At 44.6% G+C, this 14,842-nt stretch overlaps 1 protein-coding gene across 3 annotated transcripts in view; it reads right to left on the bottom strand.

Annotated features, from left to right (window-relative positions):
* Positions 1–14,842, bottom strand: part of NTRK3 (neurotrophic receptor tyrosine kinase 3) — a 407,630-nt gene that overhangs the window by 139,675 nt on the left and 253,113 nt on the right. For all 3 annotated transcript variants that reach the window (XM_079954237.1, XM_079954238.1, XM_079954239.1), the window contains exon 12: positions 560–748. In XM_079954237.1, the coding sequence (XP_079810363.1) occupies positions 560–748 (189 nt within the window). The remainder of the gene's footprint in view (positions 1–559; positions 749–14,842) is intronic.

Here is a 14,842-nt window from a genome sequence, read left to right as displayed (position 1 = left end):
AAGCTATTTTGGACTCTCTGCACTGTCAGCACAATATAAAGCCTCATCCTCTGTCCAGGTATATAAGCGTTCATTACCGATTTTGCTATCGCCAGTGGTTCACTTCTTGCCTTTGTATCTCTATGCACAATCATAGCACAGGAAATGTATTGACTAATGGTCTCTTCCCCCTCTCTAGGCGGTGTCTGCTGTTTAATAGGACAGTCCTGGTGCCACAACCATGGAGAAGCCTATATAAAGTGAAAGGTGGAAGCTTCTCATTGCACCATATCCTTTATTTACCTTCCTCTTTTCATGGAAGTCTTCTATATAATGCTCAAAGGCAGATGAGATTCTCAAAATTTGGTGCCATGTCTAGAGGAAGTGATTACTGGATGGTGTATGTTGTGATTTTGGGGGCACAAGATTCACTTCTGGTTTCTGGACCATACAGGACCTGCTCTCCACACTCTCTGCCCCTGATGCATCTTCATTTCATATTCCTCGATTCACTTTCCCCTGGCTTGCTCACCCTGTCTTCACCTCATCATACATAGGCAAACAATGAAAGCACACTTACATGTGTCTGGCTTGTGGCAATTGTGACCTTGACGGAAGTATTGTGGGTTCTCGATGACAGGGATACGGGTCATGCCAATCACCACTGTGTCTGGGCCAGCGTCCAACGACGAAGGTGTGGTGATGCCATGATTGATGTGATGAAGGGGGCTGGCAGAATCTTCTTCCCCGCTGATCACAGCCACAGGACCTAGAAACAAACATAGTCAGCCATGAAGAAAACAGAAGAGTATGTTCCCCATTTCTCTGATATCCTTTCAGGGTGGTTCATTTTGGAGCCAGTCATTACAAGGGACAGCATCCTGTTTTATGAGTTTTCTGCACGCCTCAGAACTATCTGTTTGCTTGCATTATCAACCCATGACCTAATGGATTTGGTTCAGTTTCTCAATGCCTTTAAGAGATTATATAAGTTTCTTAAAAGTGGAGCAGGCATGCTCTTCCTCTAGCTTCCACTATGCCCTCAATGGGGGGGGGAGGCATCTACATCAGCCATTATCACCACACCTGCTCACAAAGAGAAGCTCTTTGTACCTCTCCAACATGAGTGGGTGTCAAATGTTTGCATCCCAAGACATGTGGTCATGTTGAAAGGGGACTGTCTACTGCAGGAGGCTGAGCCAGTACAAACTGGTACGGAGCAGGAAGAACATAATGTCTTTCGGGCCTTGTGGTCTTTTGAGGAGATATTGGAGTGTCAGACTAGGACCTGGGAGACCAGACTTCAAAATTCCCACTCAGCCATGAAGCTCACTGGGTGACCTTGGAGCAGCCACTGCCTCTTAGCCTAGCCTACCTCACAGGATTGTTATGGTATTCGGTGAGGGGGGGGGGACTATGTATGACACTTTGAGTTGCTTGGATAAAAAGGTGGGATATGAAATGCAATTTAAAAATAATTACTGAGAGCTTTTGTGGATGCAGGAAGGAACACTGCCACATGCGGGTGCCACATTGGCAACCAATGGTGTAAGGAGAAAACACAGGAATCTATCACTGAGCTCAGAAGTAGTAGAAGAAAAATTGACACACTCCTCAGCGTCCTAATCAAAGAGCAGCAAATTTATTCATACAACAGAGGGAAGAAAAATCTGCGCCTGGAGAAGTTTCTCTTCTGTTTTGTCGAAGCTGCCAGGGGCTAACAGAAGGTCAATGCAAGATGAGGAAAAGCTGCTGCAAGCACACTTCAAATGCATTCAAAAGGCCTGTCTTTTACCTGAGCCAGCGAAGGCGGGGGGGAGATCTCTCTCCTGTCGCTAATCTATTTCTAATTGCACAATTACTTTATTATTGAACACGAGTAACAAAGAGGAGATTCTTCAAGTCATTCGAGTCTCTTGGTGCTTCAGAGAGCATCCAGAGAATGCACGCTCTGAATGCATTAATCTGTTTTTTTATTATTAAAAAAAGGAGGGGGGAGCCTGTTCATTTTTCAAGACTTCAAGTATTGTTTGTTCTTCCAAGTGGGACATAATAAAGTTGCTGTGTAGTTAGCAGTACTCCTGGCAGCCCTGACAGGTGTTTTACTTGCTAGGAAGAAGTCTTTACTCCACACACACACACACACACACACACACACACACACACACACACATTGTAAACTCAGTTTGACTGGTTTGTGTTGTTTTGTTCTGTCACTGTTTCTTGGCCTAAGTTGCAGTCAGCACCAAAGACGTTAATGGCAGACAGCATGCCGAGGAAACTGATCCCTGCCGCAAGATTGCACTGATAATCCTTATGATGCTCCTGTTTTCTCCACAAGTAAGGAGGAAACAAGCTGTTTCCAAACTAAGCAAGCTTTCATTATAGACTTGAAAAACGCCGATCACGCCAGCAGGCAATGAGTTGTGATGAAGGGGGAGTCTGTATTGACATTTTCATGGGACTCTTAAAGGCGGCCTCCAAGACAAGGAGTACATTATGTTCTCCTTGAGTTCTTCTATGCCCCAAATTTCAATCTGAGCCAGAGAAGAACTCAATTCTTCCTTTACACCGACATGACTGACATGTTCGCCTCCAATCTCCTGACCTGCAAATCTCCAACCCACTCCTCCCAATGTACCTTGTTTGCTCCTGCTGATCCAAAAGTCAAGGCTGGTGACCTGTCACACAGACCCCATTCCACTATCAGTAGTGCTTGCCTTAGTGGTGCCAGGAATTAGAGAATTTAGAGAGAGACTCCCCTTCCTTCTGCCACTGTAGTTGCAAGGTAATCAGGCGGGTGGGTAAAGGTTCATAGACGGAGAAACGTGAAGCAAGACTCATGGATGGATGGGTGGGAGGTTTTGTTTTATAGATAGATAGATGATAGATTAGATTAGATAGATGATAGATAGATGATAGATAGATAGATGATAGATAGATAGATAGATAGATAGATAGATAGATAGATGGATGATAGATAGATGATAGATAGATAGATAGATAGATAGATAGATAGATAGATAGATGATAGATAGATAGATGATAGATAGATAGATAGATAGATGATAGATGATAGATAGATAGATGATAGATAGATGATAGATAGATAGATAGTTGAGTACTGGATGTTAGGACTTCTGCCCAGAGCAACAGCCTGGGCTCTGATGTGGACATGGAGGTGATGACCAGATGTATTAGTTTAGTGGTGCTGGAGGCACTTGTCAGGGTCCACACCACGAGTAGCAGTCTGAACCCCAATTCCAACTCAGAGAGGCCACCGCTATCTACGAGTCCTGTGGCACCAGAGGATAACCCATACCAGGCCTGATCACAGCCACAGTCCAGCAGATAAGGACACTCAAAAGCTGGGACATATGGAGTCTATATGTTCCAAACTGACATTCCCAATGGAATAACCAAGTCCATGGGAGGGATCCACAACAACAGATGTTGCTGGATTGCCACTTCAATCATCCCTAACCAATCATCTCTAACCAATCCCTAACCTGACTGTGGCTGAAGGGAGTTGCAACTCAGGGGTGATGGAAGTTGTAATTCAGCAACATCCGGAGAGCCAAAGGTTCCCCACAATTGAACTAGATAAATCTAGGGTAGACTATCTTTAGTATACCAAGGCCCACATTCTTTTATAGGCAGTGTTTGAGGATGGGAGGGAGAAACATCTAGTGGTCAATGGGACTGGGTCAAAAGTGGGTAGCCTTGTCTCTTATATTCGCCCATAGAGTATGGAATTGTAGGGTTGGAAGGGGAAACAAGGGTCATCTAGTCCAACTCCTTGAAATGCAGGAATCTTTTGCTCAATGTGGGACTTGAACTCATGAGCCGGAAATTAAGAGTCCCATGCTCTGCTGACTGATGCCACCTTGTGCACAGTAGGCTAAATTCCAGTAACACAAAAGCCAGAGGTTTCATCTACACACACACACACACACACAGAGAGAGAGAGAGAGAGAGAGAGAGAGAGAGAGAGAGAGAGATTCGGAGACACATTCTAGCTGTGGGCAAAGAAAACACCAAAGGAAGGTAGAGAAGAACCAGAGTCCTGGAAGCCATTTAAAGGGGGCTGGAAGACCACATCTGGTTCACAGGCCTGTGGCTCCACATCCCTGAGATAACACACACACACGCCTGACAAAGAAGCACAATGAAAGACTATCAGAAACAGCTTAAGCTGGACTACTTCTCATTGCCAGAGAGTTTGCACTCAGCTGAGCTGACAAGCACCCTGACAGGAAGTGTCAATCTCTGTCTCAGTTTTTGACACCTATCTCCTGCAAATCCAGGTGATCCACACGGTTGGAATCCTCTTGGGAGCAGATGTTTTTGAAAGCCTCCCGCCAATAGCCCCCTCTGCCACCGCACTCCTCAAGTGCTCTGACAATCTTCCCGACTCTCTCCTTTAGCATCAGTTGCCCTCATGCAATCCTACAACTCGCTTCCCTCTCCCCTAGCTAACTCATCTCTAAGGAGCTCCTACTGGTGCTCTGTAACCCTGCTTACCATTCCATCACACTGGCTGATTTTTAGCATCATTCATCCAGCCAGGGGCGGATCTGGGTTTCTGCATCAATGCCATGGATCAATGAAAGCCAAGCAGAGATTCTAATTCCCTGGCTGAATTTGTATGCCTTTCTCTCTCTCTCCCTCTCCATCCCACAGGGTAGAACTATAGGTTATTTATGTATTTATTTAAGCTATGGCTCCCCCCCCACCCTTCTCCTGTCTAACTTGCATTTCAAAACAGCAAGATGGAGTCAATAAAAACATATAGATCCAACACACACCAAAAACCTAGCAGCAGAAAGAACAGCCTTCCAGAGGAACAGCTGTGTTAGCCTCTTGGAGGGATGGGGCAATAGGTCAGTTTTGATTTCTCTCATCCCCCCCCCCCATCATAAGTTCAGTTCCCCATATTTCCACATTAGTTTGTTATTAAAAAAAATCTCATGAAAATTCATCAGCATTTTTCCTACTACTGAGCCAAAACTCAGTGGTAGGACAACTGCATTGCATGCAGAAGGTCCCAGGTTCAATCCCTGGCATCTCCATAGAAATTCCATTTTAACTCTTTTAAGCTCTATTGTCTTGAGATTTCTGTACACCTGTACAGATGCCTATAAATCCAGTGGTATATAAATTGCCAAAATAAACATCTGTCAGGGACTGGACTGAAGAGGAATGTTAGGAGCCGCCCTCCCCTTCCTAAGAACAGGAGGACTGTATAGATTTAGAACAGTGGTTTGCAGAAGGGCATAGTTCAGAGGCTGCAGAGTGGAGAAACTGGGAGGGGAAGAACAGGAAGGAGGAGAAGCACCAGGGGAGAGACAGCTGACAGACTCAGTGTCCTTGGAAACATTCCTGACCACCCACTCCTAGGACCCGCCATGCATTGAGGGTAGTAGAACAGAGAACTCAAAGACAGAAAGCTCAGATTAACCAATGCAGGAGTGGTGTCGAATAGGGGAGACGTAGGGGGTGGGACTTTACTTGGAGCAACACCATTACAGTGGTACCTCTGATTAAGAACTTAATTTATTCTGGAGGTCCGTTCTTTACCTGAAACTGTTCTTAACCTGAGGTACCACTTTAGCTAACGGGGCCTCCCGCTGCTGCCGCTCCACCAGCGCACAATTTCTGTTCCCATCCTGAGATAAAGTTCTTAACCTGAGGTACTACTTCTGGGTTAGCGGAGTCTGTAACCTGAAGTGTTTGTAACCCGAAGTGTTTGCAACCCGAGGTACCACTGTATTATGAAGGCTGCATTTCTTCGTCGTTCTCTGTGAATTATTGAATAAATTGCTTGGTAAGAACTTTTATCATTTCTCTGATTCTGGGCTGCCACTGTGGGAGGGATCTGATTCCCTGAGCCTGACAATATCTGGGGAGAGACCCCTGTTTGAAACCTGGAGAGCTTCTGCCAGTCAGTGTAGGCAATGCTGCGGTGATCAGCCAATGATCTGACTCACTATAAGGCAGCTTCCCTTGTTTCTATGAATGTGTGTGCATATCTATATCTATGTACCGAATTGTATGTGCTGCTTTTCTTCAAAATGGGAGCAAATCCATATACAATATTTCCAGAAAATCAATATACAACATTTCTACCACTTCTCCTATCATTTCATAATTTGCCCCAAACCTGTTTCCAAACCACCAGCTTTCCCTGGCTCTTATATGTCTCTTTGCTCCAGAAGGTCAAATTTTAACAGGGAGTTTTCTGAGTTAAGGGCACATTTCTCCATGTTTTGGAGGCTTCTTTAGTTCCAGTGTGTTTGTCTAAGAGAGACTGGGAAATTAAATGATACAGAAGGCTCTGCCTTCAGAGAATGAGTGGCAAATTCCATTTATCAAATGGCAATGCTTAACTCATCATCTACAAATAATACATATGACATTTCCACAAATGTCCAAAATTATTTCCATGCTGTCAACTAAGTAACCTATCCATTGGTTAAAAGGCAAATAGTTCATTGACAAAAATAAAAAGCCTTTGACTCAGCCATCAGCTCTTGTTAAATCCCAACCTTTTGCTGTTTTGAAATCAAGCCCTCTCTCATTCCTCAAGGGTGAGCTTTCTAAGGCAGCAAGGATAGAAACTGCAACTCATAAAATAGAGTAAGTGAAAGCACAACAAATACAATTAAAAATCTGGCTGTGCTCAGAGATGGATTGCATTTACTATCTCATAAAAAGCCTTCATCCTGTCAGGCAAACAAAGGGAAATCAATTTCTTAATTTTTATTGGCAGACTTGGGCCAGAAGCCAAGCTTCCACTTGCTTATCTGAAAGCCAGAGATCTGACTGGAGACACCAATGGCTTTCTTGGAAGGACTCAACTGGAGGAAGATGGCCAACAACTCTTTTTTCCTACTCCCTTGCAAGTACAAAAGGACACTTCTCCAATAACATGGTTGCTTCTGCTCCCTCTTTTCTGCTGTGAGAAGGGGCTATTCATAAAGGGCAAACAGGGTATCACCTCACCATTTCTCAATCTTTCCTCCACCAGCCTCAAACCTGTCTGTCTTCCTTCTTATAACCTATCCAGAGGTTGACACTGCCTGTCCGCTTCCTGCTCCTTAGTCTCAGTGTTCCACTTGTAATGTTTTGCTTTTGGAGACAAAATGATAATTAGTTGGCTTCACTTGTCATTGACTCTGGCTCCATCTAATGTTGGCCTCCTGCCTTACAAGCCTCCAGTCCAAATGGAAACTAACTACTATGTTTGGAGAGGCAGGTTGAAATTAGCATTGTCTCTTGTGCCTTTAATCTTTGTTTTTTTTCCTCCTCATTTTCTTACCACCCTTTGGTATCTTTGTTGTAGATGGCATAAGAAGATTGCCAGACAGTGAGCTAAAGATGGAAATAACCACTCTCTGTCCACCCTGGAAAATATCCTATTGGGATTCCCCTGGAGGAGTGCTGGTGTCAGTATGGACAACTGGTAGTGCAAACTCACTAAATTGAGAAGGGCTCTTCATCACAGCCAAGCACAGAATGCCACCTATTTGTTGCTACAATATAATGCTTATTTCCAGCCTAGTTTCAGAAGAAAAAGGAACTGGGACTTTGCAGGCACCAGCAGGAAGATGTGTACCCATCAAATGCCATATTGGCAAATCAATAATGAAGATTGGGGGAGAATGCCAGCAAGTAGGAAACTGTCAAACTCTGTTGCTGAATTAAGGTGTAAATGAAAAGATCCTCTTTTCTCCTTTCTAGTACGCATTATACAGTAGTTTATTATGACCATTGTAAAAGATATTGGACATTGCAATGGATTAAGTTATTTGTTTGTTTTAATCAATTTTCGAGTGATGAACCATTTTTAAAAGTGTATCGTTGTGTGACTTGGTTATGGCCTTTGGCTAAATAATAAAGATCTCTATTTGTTCAACTGAAAATATCCAAATTAACCAGATTTATTCCCTATGCATCCTTTAGCTGCTTAGACAGCTAATTCAGACCCTGGTTTGACATATGACCATTGCATCGTTGCTGATTGCAAGAGTCTGTGAACTTCATTGCTACACAAAGATACCCAGGGTGCATAAGTTTCTCTGCAATCTTAGAAACAATTTCAGCCAATATCAAAATGTCAGGATCTCTATGAACAAAGCACAAGATAGCTTGCTATAGGTCAGGAGTGGGGAATCTTTGGCCCTTCAGATGTTGCTGAAATACAACTCCCATCAGTCCTAGCAGCCTGGCCAATGGGGAACCACCAGAAGTGCCCTTGGCAATCAAGACAGAGTATAAGGGCCTTTGATGGTTCGTAAGAGTTCTGGAAACAGTGACAAGCAAGGCAAGGCACATTCAGCACCTTGGATAGGGACCAAGGTGCTTGTTCAGGACCACAGCTGGTGGTCCTGTAGCTGAGGCAGAAAACACACAGCAGATTTGTGGAGTGACTGGTAGAGCTTTATAGTCTGGGCTGGATAGTCAAGATGGAAACCCCAACTGTGAGTGCTACAACTGTCCAGTTAAAGAGCCAGTGTTGTGGTTGTGGTTATTTTCATTTGCAGCCATTGGCTATTCATTGGGGGAGGCATTTTAAGCTGTGGGGACAGCTTGAGGAAAGCTCATTGGGGCTTTCTTGAGCCATCAATGAACTGTGGTCCATTCAACAGAATCCAGCGGCAGAGTGATGTAAAAGGATTTGATGTAGCAGATTCACATGGGAGGATCCAGAAATTTATCAATCTCCTCCTTGGGGTCACTGTCACAGGAGGACTTTGCACCTGAAGACACATGGTATGGAGCCATGGCAGCTGCCAGGTATCATTTTTACTGGATACCAGGGATCATATCATAGGTCAATAGGTCTATGACAGATCAGCAGCTCTACAGTAGCAAACAGGGGGTTCCAGCTTTAATCAGTGGCATCTCAAGTTTCAAGAGATCAGATAGCAAGTAGTGTGAAAGATGCCTGCTTGAGACTCTGGCGTTGCTGCCTGCAGGTCTCTCCCTATCTAGCTCATCAGTCTCTTCCCAAGCCTCACTGCTCTCACCTTGGCCTTCTTTTCCTTGCTGCTGAGCTGTGATATCCAATCAGCTGAAAAGCATGTGAGGTAGGGAGTCTGTGGGAAGGAGGCATAAGCTTCCCTTGGCTGTGATACATCCCTTGCCCTTGCACACTGCTCGGCTGATTAGCAATTACAGTTCAGCAGTGGGTGAGAGGGAGTGTGACTGAGTTTCCATGCTGTGCAGAAACAAAGGGAGCTCCTTTCTCACCATGCAGCAGGGAAGTAAAGTAAGCTGCTGATTGAAAAAAAAAAGAAATCTCCCTCCGCAGGGCAGTTTGTTGTGTTTTCATGCAGCGAGAGGACAGGGAGTTGCCTTATCCTAAGTTACAGTCCGTGGTGATCAGTACTGCCTGCATAGACTCACAACAGCTCTCCAGAGTTTCAGGTAGCAGGAGTGTAGCTAGGGGGGCAGGGGGGCGGGGGCGGGGGGTGGGGGCGGGTTACCAATCACCCAGTGTACCCAGGGGGCCTGCTGCGCGCCTGAGCCATGCGTCTCTCCTGGATGTGACGTGGTGGTTCAGGCACTTGCAGGCACTGCACCACCCAAAAGGGCAGCGTGGGGTTCACGTCCACCCACCACACCCCCCCCCAGCCACCCTGCAGCTGAGGGGGAGGTGGCAGGCAGACTCCTGCAGCCACTGCCTCCCCTGTGCAGCTAGCTACACCGCTGTCAGGCAGAGATCCTTTCCCAGTCCTGCTTGGAGATTGTGGGGAATGTTTGCATGCAAAGCATGTGCTCCACCACTTAGTCTCTTCCGCCAAAGGGGCCCCTTTTTTCATTGCACAGCATGGAAGCCAAGCAACTTGCATGGTTGCAGTGGTGTGTAGGAGCAGGGCGTGAATGTTGGGTTAGGGATGAACAGGAGAGCTAGGCCATGAGGAGGGCTTGCTTGATCCCACCAATGGTCCTTCTAGCCTTTCATCCTGTTCTCACAATGGTCAAACAGATGCCTGTGGGATACCCACTGGCAGCATGCTCCCTTTCTAAGGTTTCCAGCAACTGGTATTCAGAAGCATTACCGCCTCCCAAGTGTATGCACACATGGTTCTGTAGCGCATAGGTAAGCATGTGTAGGTGATTGCTGTGGCCCTACCAACCACTGGTCCATCAGCCCCTTTCCCTCAAGGGAATGCTTCCCACCTAGATAGAAGCACAATCTGACCTAGTTTAAGGCAGCTAACCTTAAACTAATTCCTAATTTCTCACCTAGCACCTTTCTGCAGTCAAAGCCCATCCTCATAACAAAGCCAACCCTTCACTTGCAGCATGACTAGGTCACCCTAGTGAATTCATCAGCTCAATCTGTAGTGGAATCATCTACCAATTATTATACTTGTTCCATTCCAGGGTAATTACTACGGATATCTCTTGTTGGATTTCCAAGTTTTATTGCAGTCCAGGCTGCATCACTGTCATGCATTGAACAGCATCATCTGTAGGACTCTGTCCTATTATCCCTCAGGTAGTCTGCACTGCCTAGAGCCCAACTCATCAGGTTTCTGCTTCCTGCCTTCCTTCTGCCCTGAATTCACCTCCTGCTTTTCCAGCCAAGTCCCCAAACCGCTGCCTCGAGGGCACCTTGAACTCTAGAACCATGTGCTTTATGGTGCCAGAGATGAGCAGTTGCTGGGCAAATACCTCAGTGGTGCCTATTAATCTCTTGACTCACTCATCTCTATCAGAGACACACCATAAAAATGATATAAGCATTTCATTCAAACGGTGCCGCAGAGGGAGTGGGGACAGAGGACGGGGCCAATTGATTTCCAGTGTGTCTGCTCTTTACCTTCAGGTATAAATACAATAGCAAAATCAATCGGAATAACACCATATCAGCTTTCTAATCTCTTGTGGTCATAAGGTGTATTTTATATACTGCAGCTCTCTCTGTCTCTTCCATTTGCACATGCGCATACCAGAGGGAACATTTGTCTGATCATGAACATGGGAAGATACGTTGACCTCTCCCTCCAGTATAGCTAGATACATATATACAGAGTACTACTGATCATGCTTTTGATTGTCAAATGAGATGATTGTGATTCCCCCACCCTTTTTTTGAAAGAATCTCCCAGAACAATAGAACAATGAGTTGCTAAAGGCTACTGAGCAAAGCCAGAAATGAAAATCCTTTGGCTATGCTAATCCTGCTAAACTAATCCAGACCTTCTTGCCCCTTGGCACACAGACACTCTTTGCTAATTCCAATGTCTATGTTTGTTTGCATGCATATTCATAATGATTCACTTAAAAAGGCAGTGGAGGAAACACTGAACACTTTCACCCTTGGTCTCACTTAGGAGCCTGAGAAAAGCCATTGCTTCCCACATAAGGCTCCTATCTACATGCAGTTTTAGGGATGGCACACCTCGTGACATAGTTGCAAGGCTATGCAAAGTGTTTGGTTCCTTGTGATCAGCTGTTGTCTGGGCTTGGAAGGTGCAGCTGAGAGGTTTCAGCCTATTGGTACTGAGATGTCAGGAATTCCCTTCCTGTGACCAGCTATGGGGTACCACAGTAAGGAGCAAGTGCCCAACTTCCAGAGCTCCCAATTTCAGCCGCCAAGACACCCAAGACATGACTATTATTTTTGAGCTACTTTGGGCTCCCAAACCCAGTAGTTCAATGCAGCACATGGACCTAGCTAATCGGTTGACATTGTTGGATTGGGGGAGAGGAGGCAGCAGAAGCTGGAGGGGCAACCTTTGACCTTCCCCATCAGACCGTCAAAACAAGAGGCTCCTCTGAATATGAGGTGGGTGCTCAGAACTGAAAACACGAACCCACACACAGCCTCTCTTCAGTCTTGCATGATTTATAGCTTCTTCTTTTGGCCCCAAGCCATGACTGAGCAAGACTGTGACAAACTGATAAACGTTTCAACCAAACCCCATTGCTTCTGATCACATACCAAGCTGCCCTGGAGCAGAGGTTCAGCACACACATTTCAACTCCAGCAATGCTGTGTCAGGAACTCTGCCTAATTCTGGGTGCCAAGGTGTACTTGCCCCTGAGCTGGGGAAAGTATAGATTAGATATTGTATTGCATATGCTAGTTAAATCAAAGCTCCGGAATTAAATATTATGCAAAGCATGCTACAGAGCAGGGCATCGAGCCAAACTCTTAAGGTTGTGTCACGGTGCAATGCATCCAAGTGCACCTCTGTTGGAAGAGGGATCTCCTAACAACTCTCAGCCCCCTTAACAAACTAGTTCCCCGAATGCTTTGGGAGAAGCCATGACTGTTTACATTATGATACCGTATAGTATAGATGGAACCTCCCTCCCTCTCCCTCTCTCACAATGGTTGTGGGGAGAATGCTCCCTTTATCATTCCATCAAACATATTTTCCTCCTGAAAAGGCCTCATGTTATGGAAAATAGTACCTTACCCTCCTTTGTATGGCTCTTCCCCTTCTGCTCAGCCCCACAAGAGTTGATCTCCAGCCATCTCGACCTACATGGAAGTCATAACTGCCGTGGAAGTAAATCACTCGTCCTTTGGCTCCAATATCTTACAGAAATTAGTGTCAATGGAAGTGTCGGTATCAATTTCATAATGCTATTGGATGAAGGCAAAACTGGGCCAAGTCCCATACTCCTGACAGGTTGTCAAAGTGATGGGGATTGTGGGTAAGGAGACAGACAGCCCTGACAGGAAAGGCAATGACTCAAGATCAATTACCCTGACAAGGCTATCTTAAAGCCTCATCGCTTAATGCTGACATCAGGACAGTCTCCTTGCGAGGAGAGACACCCTTAAGCCCAACAGACTTGCCCCTTCCACCCGTAACTGGAAACTCTTTGATTCCTGTGGGGCATACTTCTCCCCCCAACCACAGAAAGTTTTCTGATTTATGAGACTCTGAAGACAGCTCGGTATTCAGCTGTCATTATAAGGCATTCATTTCCCTGTCCCCACTCTGGTTTATAATTTTCCATCAAAATTACAAATGAAAAGGCATGCATGGAAAAGGGGTGGGGGAAATCCAACAGGCAGAATCCATAGGAGGATTTAAAAGAAAGAATTTTTAAAAATCTAGCTCATGCCCTTGAAAACTGTAACATAAGGGCAATTTACTCTTTCGCTTCTTCTATATTAAAAAAACCTCAGTTTTCCACCCCATTACTAGTTAAAAGCTATATTTTATATAGAATTATGAGAGAGAAATATCTTGTTATGCTCCCCATTTGCTTCTGGAGAGGAACCTATGTGTGTTTGCAGGCTGATCGAAATTTAAGCAAATGCAGTTAAAATTATTGTTTATGTATCTAAACTTGCTGTTCCACATACACTGTTATAAGGCTTTTGTATGCAAACACAATGCCCCCATCTGTCAATCTCACGTACTTCTGTAAATCTGCACAACAGCCACACTACAATTACTGAAAGTGCACGCATAAAGGGTTGGGTGATTTCTGCCCAGACCATTGCAAGTGATATGTCTCCAAATAGCTTCAAAATGGAAACATTGCAGAGAACTGGACAAGATGGATGTAGGTATGCTTGAGGAACCCAGCCTCTGTGAATCCCCATATGAATTGATCTGATCCCTGCCTCCATACTTCCCAGGTTAATATAAGTGGTTTTACCCCCACCCTTCAAAGATGTATGCAACACGGCAGCACACAATAATTGGAATCACAGCGTCAGAATAAAACAATGTTAAACAGAGGAACACAGGAGAGGCCCAGCTAGTAGATAATGCAAAAGTGTCAGATAAAACCTTACCTACAAGGCAATCTAAAAGTCTACAATAATAACAATAACAATAATACAGTATTCACAAACTAGTGGTAGACAGGTAGAGAGAGGTCTTCATGGGACAAGGCATTTCATAATATGTGAAAACTGAAACTTAGTTATGACTCGGGTTTTGCACATTCCCCAATGTTTCAACGTATGTTCCAACATATGTGTGTGACACACACTTAGAATGCAGTGTGTGCGTGTGTGTGAAATTTTGTCCATGTGGATTTTTTTTGATTTTTGATTTTTAAATGAAATGCTATAGAATGGACTTTTGGTTGAGGATGTGGAAAAGGGACACAGACTTGAAGCAGTTCCCTAACATAATGCAATTTTACGTTATTTTCGCTAAAGGGGTGCAGTTCTATGCATACTTTAACCCAGTTATAATTTATGTTTTTAATGTATCATACTTTGATGTTAGCCACCCTGAGCCCGATCCTGGCAGTGAAGGGCTGGGTATAAATTATTATTATTATTATTAGTAGTAGTAGTAGTAGTATTTGCACATGGCTTGGGTGGATAACTGCATTGCAAAATTTGGGAAAGTGCAAAGGCCAAAGGATGGTTGTATGCATATTCAGAATGCATGAACTAGGTATGTTCACCTTAAATGCAAACTGAATCCAATCTCTCCCTCATCCCAATCTGTGGCTGAAGAGGCTCCTTGCTTTCTAATATGCATTGGTCCAAAGAACAGAAATAACTTGCTTTTCCCTATTCTTTTCCTTCCCCCGGCTAACTGGCAAAGAAGAGAGACTTCACAGGTGGACCTTAAAGCAAAATACTACTATGGAACTAATTTGAGGAACAAGTGTGGACTCACAAAGTATCCAGCACCTGCACATGTTTCCAAGAGAGCTACCTTCTCATCCCTTCTGCCTCCCCAAATACATTTTGCAGGAGAGGAAATAAAAAATGCAAAGGAGCAAAGGGGAAGGTGCTTGAAGGGGCAGAGAGGAAATCAGCTGCTTCTCCAAGAATTTGATACAGTGCCAGTACTGCCAGCCTATATAACCCATTTAATAAATTAGAGAGCTATTCATTTAAATGGATTCCACCATG

This window comes from Podarcis cretensis, assembly GCF_951804945.1.
Source record: "Podarcis cretensis genome assembly, chromosome: 14".
Lineage (NCBI taxonomy): Eukaryota > Metazoa > Chordata > Lepidosauria > Squamata > Lacertidae > Podarcis > Podarcis cretensis.
Note: the sequence above shows the minus strand (reverse complement) of the source record. Positions and strands in the feature narration are given on the sequence as shown.